Genomic DNA, 14924 nt, shown 5'->3' on the forward strand with positions numbered 1-14924 from the left:
TCTTATAACCATACAAAATGAGTCTATCAAACAATTTTTAAATATTGTATTCTATACCATCTTACACATGCAGATTGTCATATTTCTCACTTATATACTTCAAGGGTTACATTCTTTATAAACAGCATTTGGTTATAGCCTTTATACAAGAGTATTCCTAAAATGTCAAATAATAGGCTACTCAATAATCCTCATCCTATGAAAACCAGAAACTTGAGGAAGGATAATTGTTTCAGCTCTGAAAACCATCTGAAATAACTTTGATTAACAATATTCGTCAGGCATTATCTTTCTAAATAAATGCAAACTCATAGGTCTATATTCTTTTCCAAATACCTATCGGTTTACATTATTCAAGGGCGTATATGGAACTGCATTCATATTATCAAAGAACATACGGTAAGTATTCAAAGTAAAAAAAAAAAAAAAAAAGAAAAAAAAAGAAGATAATTCCTGAATGCATAAATCTACCAGGACAAACATTTATTTGGGGTATGCTGCAGGATACACAGGAGCTGACGATAATATATATTTTCCCTGATTTTGTGTCTGTTCAAACGATTCTGGGACTTAAGGACATAGGCCATCTTCCTAGATAAACAATAATGTGGGACATAGTTGGGAAACAGTTCCTTGGGTGAGGAAATACTCAAACGAGTGACAATTGGATGGTACCTATCCCCCCTAATTAGGAGGCTATATCATTACCTAACCTTACCTAGCTAGGTATGTCCTTACCTAACCTTACTTAGGAGGCTATATCCTTACCTAACCTTACGTAGGAGGCTATGCCCTTTCCTAACCATATATAGGAGGCTATGTCCTTAACTAACCTTACATAGGAGGCTATGTCCTTAACTAACCTTACATAGGAGGCTATGTCATTACCTTACCTTACTTAGGAGACTGTGTCCTTACCTAACCTTACTTAGGAGACTATGTCCTTACCTAACCTTACATAGGAGGCTATGTCCTTACATAACCTTACTTAGCAGGCTAGGTCCTTACATAACCTTAATTAGGAGGCTGTGTCCGTAACTAACCTTATTTATGAGGCTATATCCTTACCTAACCTTACTTAGGAGGCCATGTCCATACCGAACCTTAATTAGGAGGCCATGTCCATACCTAACCTTACTTAGGAGGCTGTCCTTACCTAACCTTAATTAGGAGGCTATGTCCTTACCTAACCTTACTTAGGAGGGTATGTCCTTACCTAGCCTTACTTAGGAGCCCATGTCCTTACCTAGCCTTACTTAGGAGGCTATATTCTTACCTAACCTTAATTAGGAGGCTATGTCCTTACCTAACCTTACTTAGGAGGCTATGTCCTTACCTAGCCTTACTTAGGAGCCCATGTCCTTACTTGGGAGGCTATGTCCTTACCTAACCTTAATTAAGAGGCTATGTCCTTACCTGACCTCATTTAGGAGGCTATGTCCTTACCTAACCTTAATTAAGAGGCTATGTCCTTACCTAACCTTACTTAGGAGGCTATGTCCTTACCTAACCTTACTTAGGAGGCTATGTCCTTACCTAACCTTACTTAGGAGACTATGTCCTTACCTAGCCTTACTTAGGAGGCTATGTCCTTACCTAGCCTTACTTAGGAAGCTATGTCCTTACCTAGCCTTACTTAGGAAGCTATGTCCTTACCTAGCCTTACTTAGGAAGCTATGTCCTTACCTAGCCTTACTTAGGAGGCTATGTCCTTACCTAACCTCATTTAGGAGGCTATGTCCTTACCTAACCTTAATTAAGAGGCTATGTCCTTACCTAACCTCATTTAGGAGGCTATGTCCTTACCTAACCTTAATTAAGAGGCTATGTCCTTACCTAACCTCATTTAGGAGGCTATATGGTGCCGTTATAGTATGTGGCCTACCTTTCGAGTGTGGCCTACGGAATTTTGTCTCTGATATAGTATGTGGCCTACATACTGTTATTACGAATATTGATCATGTAAGTACACATGGATTTCAGTATTTAACTATGTAGTTAATGTTAATGTTGTGTAAGGGGGGGGGGTGTCCGGGGGGGGGGTCCGGGGGGGGGGGGGGGGGGGCGCAGCCCCCCCGGGTAAGGACACGGCTTTTAGCATAGGTCAGGTGGGTTTTTTAAGTTAGCTTCTCCCGTCGTACTCGTAGGTAAGGACACGGCTTTTAGCATAGGTTAGGTGGGTTTTTTAAGTTGGCTTCTCTAAGGTAGGACACATTCAAACCGGCTTAGGTAGGACACATTCAAACCGGGTAGGCCACATACTATAACAGATCCAAAAAGGTAGGCCACATACTATAACGGCACCGGCTATGTCCTTACCTAACCTTAATTAAGAGGCTATGTCCTTACCTAACCTTAATTAAGAGGCTATGTCCTTACCTAACCTTAATTAAGAGGCTATGTCCTTATCTAACCTCATTTAGGAGGCTATGTCCTTACCTAAACTTACTTAGGAGGCTATATCCTTACCTAACCTACCTTAGGAATCTATGTCCTTACCTAACCTTAATTAAGAGGCTATGTCCATACCTAACCTCATTTAGGAGGCTATGTCCTTACCTAACCTTAATTAAGAGGCTATGTCCATACCTAACCTCATTTAGGAGGCTATGTCCTTACCTAGCCTTACTTAGGAGGCTATGTCCTTGCCTAACCTTAATCAAGAGGCTATGCTCTTACCTAACCTTACTTAGGAGGCTATGTCCTTACCTAATCCAGGGGCCGTCGTATCACCTAGTAAAACCAGCTACTTATTTCAGATAAGATTAAAATTACCTTAATCAGATTATTGGCAGTAATCTGAAGGTGAGTCATGTCGCCTTAACTAAAAACTCTATCTCGTAACGCCATACACGTTACAGGAAGGAATTCTGAACTTGTTGGTTAAGGCTAGCAACAGAATTCAGTGAATATCTATGTAACCGTTTATATTACTGAGGAGTTAATATTATTTTCGTGTAACGTATACCCCCAAAAAGGGATATAAAAACAAATGTCCAACCAGTTTCTAAAATACTATAAAAACTTAAGCTACATTTAGTCCCTTTAACACTTGTTTTGTCAATGTAGATTTTAAGGTCATTTCGTTACAAATACGCTATTTTCCTTCAAATGCCTATACATCTACTCTATGAGAACAAATAGGATGCCACATGCTCTTATCCTAAATAAAAAAATATTCAAAATAAAGAAAAAATAAGATTTAAAATAAAAATGAATATATTACCTTTTACGTCAAGACTCTACCATAGGCCTATCATCCAACCTTTTCATTTGGCTACATTTTCAAACACTGGAGCAGTTAGATTAGGTCAATGTAATACTGTAACACACAATAACGATCAATTCCTACCTTAAAATATAATTTCCAAGCAGAAGTGGACACAGAAAGATCTTGGCAGGGAAAAGAAAAAAAAATCACAATCACAACGTAACAAAATACTGTCAACAAACGTTTTGACTCTCGAGAGTCTCGACTTCTGAGTCTGACTTACGAATTATGGTGGTAGAACATCTTTACCAAAGTTAACTGAGACAAATATTGGCATGGATTATTTTCTTTTATATCACACATTTCGTGCATATATTCGACTAGTTGATAAAAATTATCAAATTCGTTATGAAATTTTCATTTCGCTAATAACCTCATTGATAAGTGATACACGCGTGTAAATTTTTCTGGTAAACGTTCAATGAGAATGTAATAAATGTTCTTTATTACTGGAACTATGTATTTTTCTCAAACAGGATCTTTCTACCTTTCATTACAACATTAGGACAAAAATATATAATTTTCTTCATTACATTATTTTGAGTTTTAGTTATGTCTCTGTAAAAAAAAAAAATAGGCCAATAATGCTGAAGTTTGTTCTGCGCTGTGATGTTTAAAACGTAATATTTTCAAGTAACACAGGTTCCAATATTTTCCTGTTATAATAAAAATCTAATTGAATTTTTTTCAAAAGATGCAGATACGGTTGCACTCATAGTGCATAATACTTAATTATATCTATTTATCTATTTGGATCTCCAATCGTGTATATGAAATTTCAGCGTGGCAGAGACAACTGTGGGCTCTCTCTCTCTCTCTCTCTCTCTCTCTCTCTCTCTCTCTCTCTCTCTCTCTCTCTCTCTCTCTCTCTCTCTCTCTCTCTCTCTCTCAACGACTATGGTTTACAACGAATAGGCTACTCTACTCAGATATCAGTATTAGACACTGAACTCGCCCCAAAACAAAAACAAAAATCATAAAATGATAGATCCAAGTACAATGTTTTGGGTAGGGCTCTCTTGTTTGAGGGTACACTCGGAAAAGCTATTCTATCTATTTTTTTTTATAGTTTATATATAAAATATCTATTTAAAAGTTGTTATTGTTCTTGAAAAGATTTATTTCAATTGTTCATGACTTCTATTGTAGTTTATTTATTTCTTCGTTTCCTTTCCTCACTGGGCTATCTTTCAATGTGTGAGCCCTTGGGCTTATATCACCCTGCTTTTCCAATTATGGTTGTAGCTTAGCTAACAACAACAACAGGGTAGTAACCTCTGCATTCCATGCTTTTATCTTTCTCTGGTATATTTGGAAGATTTATATCAGAAAAGTGTAAAGAAGGACTCTTTTCACCGGCCGTCACAGGTCGACCCAGAAATAATACTGTCCCTCTATTGCAGGCTGACCTATACGCCGGAGCCCTGTTCATCACCACATCGCTGAACGTCCAAGACGACCCAGAGTGGCTCTACGTGAGCATTCTCATCCTACTGGCCATCGCTGCTCTCTTCACCATCGCCGGCGGTCTCACGGCGGTCATCTGGACAGACTTCGTGCAGACCATCTTGATGCTCATCGGGGCCTTTATTGTGATGGGATCTTGTGAGTATTGGAGGCGTGAGAGAAGTAGTAACTGAGAATGTAAACCGACCAGATGGATTTATTTCGTGGTATGGTTAAATGTTGAACGCCATTTCAAGTTATTAACATTGTCCTAAGACTTCGTATTTCAATTTATATCATATATATATATATATATATATATATATATATATATATATATATATATATATATATGACGACAAATATGGTTCTGCGTTACTGTTATTCTCAAATAGTAATTCAGTAAGATATATATATATATATATATATATATATATATATATATATATATATATATATGTGTGTGTGTGTGTGTGTGTGTGTGTATTCAAAATTTGCTTCACATTCATGAACAAAAAAGGGCTTCCTTACAACGGTTTATTTGCAGATATAAACAACTGCTTTATTAACAGTAAACATTTGCTATAAAATCTATTAACTAAAAATAATATCGAAATAACTTTGTTGCTTCAACCATTATAATAATGTACCGCATGTAAACGTATTACAATTTTGATTATCGGATTAATGTCCAGAAGGTGCCAAGATGTTTATCCTTGTGGTGGGATTCGAACCCATACCACTGTAGTGTGTAAATATATATATTTTTGCTGGTGTAAAATACATATGATCTTCCTGGTCAGGTAGCTGTATCGATAGAACTTCAGAATTCAAACTTGCAGCGAATGTTTTCAAGTTGAACAAGACTGACACAAGTCCGTCTTTATCATTTCTTTATAAAAGATCTATTTTAATGTTGTTATTGTTCTTAAAATTTTTTATTTTAACTGTTCATTACTTCACATAGTTTATTTATTTCCTTTCCTCACTGAGCTATTTTTTCCCGTTATAGCATCCTACTTTTCCAACTAGGTTAAAGCTTAGCTAATAATAATAATAATAATAATAATAATAATAATACTGTACAGTCTCCCTAACAATACTAACGCCTCCTGGTCTACACCAGCCTTTACCGAGGTGGGTGGTTACGACAGCCTGGTCGTAGACTACTTCGACGCGAAGCCAAATGTGACAGTTAAGGACTGCGGGAATCCACCCGATTACGCCATGCACTTCTTCCGGTCTCTCATCCCTGGGGAGTCTGACCTTCCGTGGACGGGCATGGTCTTCGGTGTGACCGTCTCGGGCATATGGTATTGGTGTACCGATCAGGTGAATTAAGGCGGGATTACTTTAATGGAAGTGTGAAATGATAGCGTAGATGGGAGTAGTTCTAGTTTATTTGGGGTCTTGTGGTTCTTTCTTCTTCTCTTCTATTTTTGGGATGATTTCTCCTTAGCAATTTGCATTTATATTATATATTCCATTGTATTTATGTTACATATTACATTTTAAGGGTTACTATACTTGTCAGATGGGTTAAGAGGAATTTGGTCAGTATTTACGACATTTACTCGCTATCTTTTTTTTTTGTTTGAAGAAATTGATTTAAAATTAAACGAATTATTTCCTAACAAACCCATTCCAACTTATCTGGTTGACTGAAAAATAGTATAAACATGAATGACCAACGTGATGATGATAGTATTAATAATAATAATGCTAACAATAAGACTAAGTCGACTTCCTTGGCCAAATCGTTGTTTGGTTCAGTTTGCTATTTCTTGTACCAATAGGTTTTATTTATGGTCTCCACACAAAAGTAAATGAATGAAAGAAAAACCATAATGTCACTCTCATCCCTACAAGTTATGAACATCGTTACCGAAATTTCAGTTTTATCTACAACAGTAACCTCGTAATATGCGTCTCTTGAAGGACAAATATTAGCTACTTTAACAATGGAAATATAAATTTTTTAAATAAAAAAAAAAAATTTCCTTTTCAGTTACACTTTGGGATGATTTACCAATTCGGTATATGCTTGCTAGCTACACTATAAAGTAGCCCATTTGATCGTTGATCGCTTTTGGTAGATAATCTCTCTAGCTTGCTTTCTACCCTGTGAATTGTGTCCACACATGTCTTAATAGCAATATGTTTATCATGTTCTTGTTTATCAAAGCCTATTTGCCTGCTTATGTGTTTTGGAATATCTGCCCGAGGTCATTTGACCTATCTGTCTGTAGGAAATTGTTTATTACCCTTCATTATTGCTTCAGCATCCAAGTTAATGAACAGAATTGTCCATTAACATTCGCTATTGCTTCATAATCACAAACTAAATCGACAACAATTGTTCATTATCCTTGGTTGCTGCTTCAGCATCACCCATCAATTACACAACTCTACCATCAACAATTCACTAACACGATCACAAATAAATATCCAGCGCTGGATCACAAGACCAACGAATTACTCTTCCAATCTGCCTTCTTTTCGCCCACGCCAGCTATCAGCGCAGTCGGTGGCTATAACAAGCTGGTAACCGACTACTTCGATGCCGTGCCCTCCGTCATGACCCACGACCAGAACAACGGCACGTGTCCGGATAACTACCCGCCTCCGTACGCTCTTAATTTGTTGCGGCCAGTCGCTGGGTCAGACCTTCCCTGGCCAGGAGTGATCTTTGGTCTCTCCATCGGGTCCATATGGTATTGGTGCACAGATCAGGTATCTAACATGCACCAGGGTGTACACATTCTGCATCTGAGTATATAGACATACAAATTTCAACACATGAACACTATAATGTATACATATACCTTTGATAAATGAACATTGCACAGTAGTTTGATATGCTTTTGCCATCTCTTATTATGTTGGGTTGGCTTGTAAGTGTCTATCTACTGTAGTATCTATCTTAATTCCTTGAGCATGTGAATTGCTTAGTGTAATTTTTTTCAATGACTTCCAAATGGCTTATTTTTTCAGTAGGTAGAAATCTAATGATATTTGAGTAGTGTTAATCACCAATAAGTAAGAACCGACTGTAAATACATTGGTTAATAAAGACAATACTATTTTTGAGGTTCTTGAAAAATTTAGCCCTAAAATTCATGATAAATAGCCTTCAGCACCTATCAATATTTCTAAAAGTATGGAATTATTCACATTTAATTTTTTTTCAAAGGAAGTAAAATATAAATGATGAAGAAATCACTAGAAAATTATTTTGTTAAAAGTTGAAAGAAATCACACTTGTCCATAACCCTCCTTGACGGCCACTTTATCTCCCAGGTGATTGTACAGAGGGCCCTCTCCAGCAAGAACATGCTTCACGCCAAAGCCGGCTGCTTACTGGCTGGTGCCATCAAATTCCTACCCCTCTTCCTCCTAGTTTTCCCAGGAATGGCATCCCGGATCTTATACCCCAACAAGGTTGCCTGCGTAGATCCTGATGAGTGTGTGAAGTACTGCGGTGCTGAAACAGGCTGCACCAATATCGCCTACATCCTGCTGGTTCTAGATTTGCCCAATGGTGAGTGCAGCCTAGCCTTATTCTTTCTTTGCTGAAGGGTAGAGTTGTTTCCATGATATACATTACTAAATAACCCTTTCTTTGATTGCCTAAAGTGATTGGATTTGATTCATGAATTTAAGCCAGAAGGTCTGGCACTGAGACCTGGAAGATTATTCAGGGCATACAAGCAACTGAGGGAAACCTCTCCAGATGTAGTATAAAATTAAAGGCAAGAGGTTGGGCAGCAAAAGAAGTGTGAATGGAGCTATAGTAGAAGGCAAGAGTAAGAGCAACTAGGGCCTAAAGATATGCTGCAAACACCCTCAAGGAATTCCTTACAGGCCACCGTTTGAGGGGCTCTGATAGCTTCAACCCTTTATAAGAACTGATTGCCAAAATTATCTCATTTGCTAAGGCAACTTCGGTAACATATCTGTAAATAGATTCAGAATTCGTAAAACAAATCTTTATGTATCAAAGTCCTACAGGAGCTCAAATTCTCTTTTAGAAAAAACAATGATCACAAGAATTTAAGGTGGCGTGAATAACAGTGAATGAATCACAGACTTAATTCTTTCATAGCTCAATGGCTAAGTTAATTCTAAGATATTCATTAATGACCAAAGACAAACAAGTTGAAAAGACATTCTTTGATACCAAAAAGTTATAAAATTTATGTCACTTTTCATATGAAATTAATTCAGAATCTCTTAATTCACTGAATTGACAAGATAAATACTGAATTTAAACCTACTCTTTGACAAGTAAGTGTAGCAAGATTCAAATTACTTTTCTCCATTAAGTGAGTTAGAAACTTGTTTTATCTCCCGACAAAATTCAGATGTTTCCCTTGGTATTCTGGTGGTCATCGCTTATTGATTAATTCTAACTGCTTTTGAATTAATTTAGAAAATTCTAAACTTTCAACATTTGTAAATTATGACAATTTTTTTCACTGCTTTAGGGAAACACGTGAACATCAATTCATTTTCTCAGAAGTTTTCTGTTTATAAAATGAAGGTCAATTAATCGGGTCAAACCTGGCACTACCTTTTGGCAATATCAGTTTATGCCAACCAGAGTTTTACATATCTTTTTTTCTTAAACATCACCATGATAATCGCTAGACAGGGTTCCAAATAGCTATAGGCCTTCTCTACAGAGGTCACAATCGTATTACCTGTTCTAAATGGCTGAATGCACTTAGGTGGGAATTCTGTCCCTAAATTCAAAAAAATTGTTTCAATAGTTTCCCTAATAAACTTTGATAGGACCCTAACTTGGTCTCTTGTTACTGTTACTTTTGTGGTGTTCCTTCAGCTCTCGTAACATATCTTGCTGTCTTTCCCTTTCAGTTTTCCCTTTATGGTAACTTTCTTTTACTAAACTGTCCACCTTCTTTAACAATGTTTTATTTCGGTTTTAATCTTGCAGGAAAAGTGTCTTTTTGGTAACCCTAATGAGAATTTAGAATTGTGACTTATGGTATCTTTAAACAAACAATAATAACAGTAATAACAACAATAATGAATGCATGTCCATTCATGAAAACCTCTTTGACATTACATTCATGAGATGAAGGTTCAGTTTTTCATTATTTTCTGTCAGTTTCAAAGAAACTAATCACACAATTAACACAGTGACACAAGCAAAGTGTAATAAAATCAGTTCACCCTCTCCCCCACCTATTGGTCAGTAGTACAATCAAAACACCATTGGAAGCATTGCTTAATAGCTTTTACAGCATTCATTCGGGACCTATCTGCACACACTTCTGAAGATAGGGCCCCTGTCTGCACACAGTTCTGAACCTTCAACTACATCTCCATTTCTGCCTCCTTATATATTATTATCTAACCATTTTCACAGCCCAACTCTAGGATTTACCCCCCAATTGCTTTTTGGGCCAAGCACCTGGCCCTATAGCTTACAAGCAAAACAAACAAATACTAATCTCTATTTCCTTTTAATTAGGTCTCTCAGGAATGATGTTGGCCGTGATGATGGCTGCCCTGATGTCATCCCTGACCTCCGTCTTTAACTCGGCCTCAACCATCTTCACCATCGATATCTGGACACGCATTCGGAGGCAGGCTACGGAAATAGAGCTCCTCATTGTGGGACGATCGTTCGTCCTGGTCCTTGTCATTATTTCCGTCATTTGGATTCCAGTTATCCAGTAAGTTTAATGATGCTATAGTCTGGTCATCCAGTAAGTTTAATCATGTAATATGCTAGGTTATCCAGTAAGTTATTCTAAGTTATGGCCATGAGCTATATATAAAATCCAATATCGAAGTGCTTGACTGATTTGTGGGATTGGGAAATATGGCCATTCAGCCCTGAGATGCTATTGAGGGAAAATCCCAATATTACTCTTAAGAAATGAAATTTAAGAGGTTGAACAGGAAGATGGAAGAAAGGTAAAGTAGAAGACTTGAATGTTATTATAGCTAAGGGCACAGGGAATGCTGCAAATACCCTTAAATAATACCTCAAGATGGTGCCAAAGACACGTTTGCCGTTACTTGAAGGCTTGAATGATGTCGATTGGGTTCAGTAAGTTCATCGTACTTTGGGAGATTTATGTATTTGAATCCGTTAACCTGCTAATATCTTCCTGTTCCTCAAAGTTCAAATAATATAAATTGTACACTGTTTCAGCAAAATTATATTTTGCAGATTTGATTAGGTATATGACAGCTATAATCCTGCTATCTTTTCCTTTACAGGAGTTCACCTAATTCACAGCTCTTCGTTTACATTCAGAGCATATCGTCCTTCCTTTCACCTCCTGTTTGTGCTGTCTATCTCCTTGCCATATTCTGGAAACGCACCAATGAACCTGTAAGTATGGTAGCTGATGGCCACAATTAAGCCTATTTTAGTTTTTACAATATATTCATTTTATACAAACACCGCCTGATCAAGACAATATCTTTCAAATATTAATGCTCTTAGTTTTGAATGCTTTTTATTCTATATTGTTTTGAGGGTCCTGTGCTACCATGCCAAAATCAGATGCTTGTCTAACATTCATATCAGAGTCAATTTCACAAGTTTCACTTTTTTGACAGGGCGCCTTCTGGGGTCTCCTCATCGGTCTAGTTATTGGCCTCTTCAGATTTGCCATTGAATTTGCATTTACAGTTCCTACATGTGGTCGTAAGTTATTTGTCATTCAGTCTAGCATTTGTCACAGTTACTTTGCAATCCATAATAAAGTCAAGATCCACTGTATAGTTGCTGCAATGCAGTTATCACCACGAGAGGCTCCAGCTCAAAGACAAGAGCTTCAATGCTTTATATCATTTCGAAATTCATAAATACTAATATTCTAGCAGTGAGTGGTTTTATGTGTAGCTGAAGTTTGTAAATGATCCCAGCTAAACAAAAAAGGACAAATGTTGTTTAGATTGGATTTAAGATTTATGGAATTCGGGAGATGATATTATCTAGATGGTCAGGAAAGGGAAACCTTTCACCTCCAGTTTGCAATAAGCAAAAACCTCCCATTTTCACTATATAGTTGAGGGTTAGAAGAAGTTGGGCTACCAGTAAGACGGAAAAAGTGAATGTGTGAATATAGTCAAAGAAAAAGACTGAAAAGTGGTTTCAGCTAGGGGAGTAAGGATACTGCAAAGACACCAAAATAAGGCCTAAAGCATGATGTACAGTGATGGGGCTTGCTTATAATTACACTGAAAAGTTCAGGTTAAAGATCAGGTACTGGAAATATTGAGTAAATTCATATTTGAATCCAGTCAATATGGATAAATCGTGTTGTTGTAATGATAAACTAACTTGTTATAGCTTCCATCACGTAACCATGGAAACATCAATGTACATCAATACACAATAAGGCAAACAGTCAAACCATACGTTGACAAGATATTAAATCGTATTATTCATACTTATTTATGCATTACACCCAACAAAATTGTTAACCTTCAATGATTTATGATAGTGGGACAAATATCTAATTATACTATTGTACATTGAACGGAAAACGAATAAAATAATTTTCCATTCGTCATAGTTGAGTTTGTTAGTATGAGTCATAGTTGTTTCCTAATAGTCTTAAACAGTTGAAATAATTGTTTTCTAACAGGCTTAGAAAGTTAAATAGTCATAATAATCATAATAGTCTTAGGTAGTTCAAGTAATTGTTTCCTAATAGTCTTAGGTAGTTCAACTAACTGATTCCTAATACTCTTAGTTTTATTAAATGTTTTCTTGCAGCCTTAGTTAGTATAACTCATTGTTTCCTAATACCTTTAGTTAGTTAAACTAAATGTTTTCTAATAAAAATTGTTTCCTAATAGCCTCTGTTGGTTCAACTAATCATTTCCTGATAAATTCGTGCAGTCCAAGTGATTGTCTATATAAGCAATCATGACATAACAATTTGCATTAAAAATCATTTATCATACAACACTATAAATTGAGATTTTGCATGTATTCATCATCCCAACACTTCTAAATATCAAAACTTGTATCATGCAAGAATTTAACGTCAAGAAATTTTACCCTAAACTTAAAATTTGCATGACTTTAAATATAGCTCAGAGTGAAACTTCTCACATCCCACTAAATTTGAACGACTCCATAAGCCAGCACAATGTCGTTAATTTCAGAGGACAAGCCTGACCCACGCCCGGAATGGATCCGCGTTCTAGTCGACAATGTTCACTACCTCCATTTTGGATGCATCTTGCTGGTCATAAGTATGGTGGTCACAATTGTTGTTTCTCTGCTGACGGAGCCGATACCGGATAAGTGCGTAAGTATTATGGGGGTTGGAAGGTCCTGAGAGACTTTATCAAGATATGAGAATTTAAGTTATGACAGAGGCAGTGCATGAAAGGAGTAAATAGACTGTAGAGATAAGTGGGCTGATAGAGCAGAAGTTGTGTGGGATATGAAAGAATATGATGGAGAAGATTGGGCTCTTAATTGACTGCGATTTTCATTGTTATAATTATTACTAGCTAATAGTTTTCCCTACATGGAAAAGCAGGATGCTATAAGCGCCGGGGCTCCAACAGGGAAATTAGCTCAGTGAGGATAGGATACAAGGAAACAGATAGAATAGTGTGCGTGAGTATATCCTCAAGCAAGAGAACTCTAACACAAGATAGTGGAAGACCATGGTACAGAGAATAGATGGCAAAACTTGATGGGTTAATTTACCGTGCAAAATAATAAACAAATCAATAACTCGTTCCTGCTATTAACATGTCATTATTACCCGACATGAGCAGAGATATTCACACGTAGCAACACTGAATAATCATTTATTTTCAAATGAGCCTTACAGTTAATAAAATGCCTAAATGTGCAAAAGGAAAAACTCACGGCTACTGGAAGAAAAGTAAAGTAAAATATGGGGCAAGATAAAGTAAATAAAAAACAATTCTAATAGAAAAATACCTGCAACACATATGAATAAATTACAAATAAACTTTGCATAGAATACAATGTGAAAAAAAATGGGTCAAATGCATAGCAATTTAAAGCAAAGACAAGAGAAAATAAAGCACTTCTGATAATAACTTGCCTGTAAAATACGTCATTAATATACAAACTGAATTTATACATTATATACTCCCAATATGTAAAAATAAATCCCAGCCAAGTGAAGAGAAGTACATTTCAATAAAGAAAACGAAAAAAAAAACAATATAAATAAAGCTAAAAAAAACTAATAACTATTTCTCCTGACCAGCTCCACCGACTGACTTTCTGGACCAAAGACAGCCAAGAGGTTCGCGTTTCCATCCGTGAGTGGCGCAACGAGAAGGAACCAGAGGCAGACACTAACAAACTTCACCTCGACGATGCTAAGAGTGTCTCCAACAAGAGCGGCATCAGTCAAGGTTGGTATTTTTCCTTTTTTCTGTTTTGAGTAGGGTCCAAATGTGGGATGTTCGAAACAGTTAAATGGTATGGAACTTACTGAATGGGCTTATGATTGGATGGGACTCTTTTTTTTAAAATGGTTGTGATCAAGGTTTACATATTTAGAGCTTGGGTTGTGGTAACTTAATGAAAACATCCCCGACTTGTGTTCCGTTGGTTGGGAGTTCGAGCTACGCTCAAGTCCGATAGTTTTTAGTAGCGTCTACATCCTCACCGTCCTTGTGAGACAGGGATTGGGGTTTAAGGGGGGGGGGGGAAATAGGCCATTGCCTGGCCCTTCCTGATCCTAGCAACAGTTACGAGAGGGATTGGGCACTAATCATATACATAAACAGTCGGTCTTTCAGCCATTGTCATGTTCCTCTGTCACTCATGAGTGACCTTTAAAACATAGAGCCAGGCATTGGGACCTAGAAGGCCATTCAGCGGCCATGTGAAACTGGAGGGGAAACCTGGCAGTTCCTCTATGAAGTAAAAGGTATGAGAGGTTGGACAGCAAGATGGAAGGAATGATGCAGAAATGGAGGTATAGTAGAAGAGTAAAAATTACTGCAACTAAGAGCCGATAGGATGCTGCAGAGCCTTTAGGAAAGTTTAGGTAATACCAAGGTCTATATATGTAGACCTTGGGTAATACATAGTGTCCTGCTTGAAATGCACTGAGAGCACTAAACCCCTACGGAAAGCCCGCTCACGGTTTCAGAGCCTAAAGTAAGAACCTTTAAGAAGGATTGGGTCTTCAGATGACCAAAATGTTATAAT

General features: G+C 37.1%; 1 protein-coding gene across 1 annotated transcript in view; it reads left to right on the forward strand.

The window, feature by feature from the left end:
- The window catches only part of LOC137632771 (sodium/glucose cotransporter 4-like), a 43998-nt gene that overhangs the window by 27323 nt on the left and 1751 nt on the right, over positions 1 to 14924 (forward strand). The window contains exons 5-12 of the mRNA XM_068364855.1: positions 4675 to 4876; positions 5844 to 6049; positions 8018 to 8258; positions 10215 to 10419; positions 10973 to 11087; positions 11318 to 11405; positions 12878 to 13023; positions 13969 to 14119. Coding sequence (XP_068220956.1) covers positions 4675 to 4876; positions 5844 to 6049; positions 8018 to 8258; positions 10215 to 10419; positions 10973 to 11087; positions 11318 to 11405; positions 12878 to 13023; positions 13969 to 14119 — 1354 coding nt within the window. The remainder of the gene's footprint in view (positions 1 to 4674; positions 4877 to 5843; positions 6050 to 8017; positions 8259 to 10214; positions 10420 to 10972; positions 11088 to 11317; positions 11406 to 12877; positions 13024 to 13968; positions 14120 to 14924) is intronic.

This window comes from Palaemon carinicauda, chromosome 42 (assembly GCF_036898095.1).
Source record: "Palaemon carinicauda isolate YSFRI2023 chromosome 42, ASM3689809v2, whole genome shotgun sequence".
Taxonomy (NCBI): domain Eukaryota; kingdom Metazoa; phylum Arthropoda; class Malacostraca; order Decapoda; family Palaemonidae; genus Palaemon; species Palaemon carinicauda.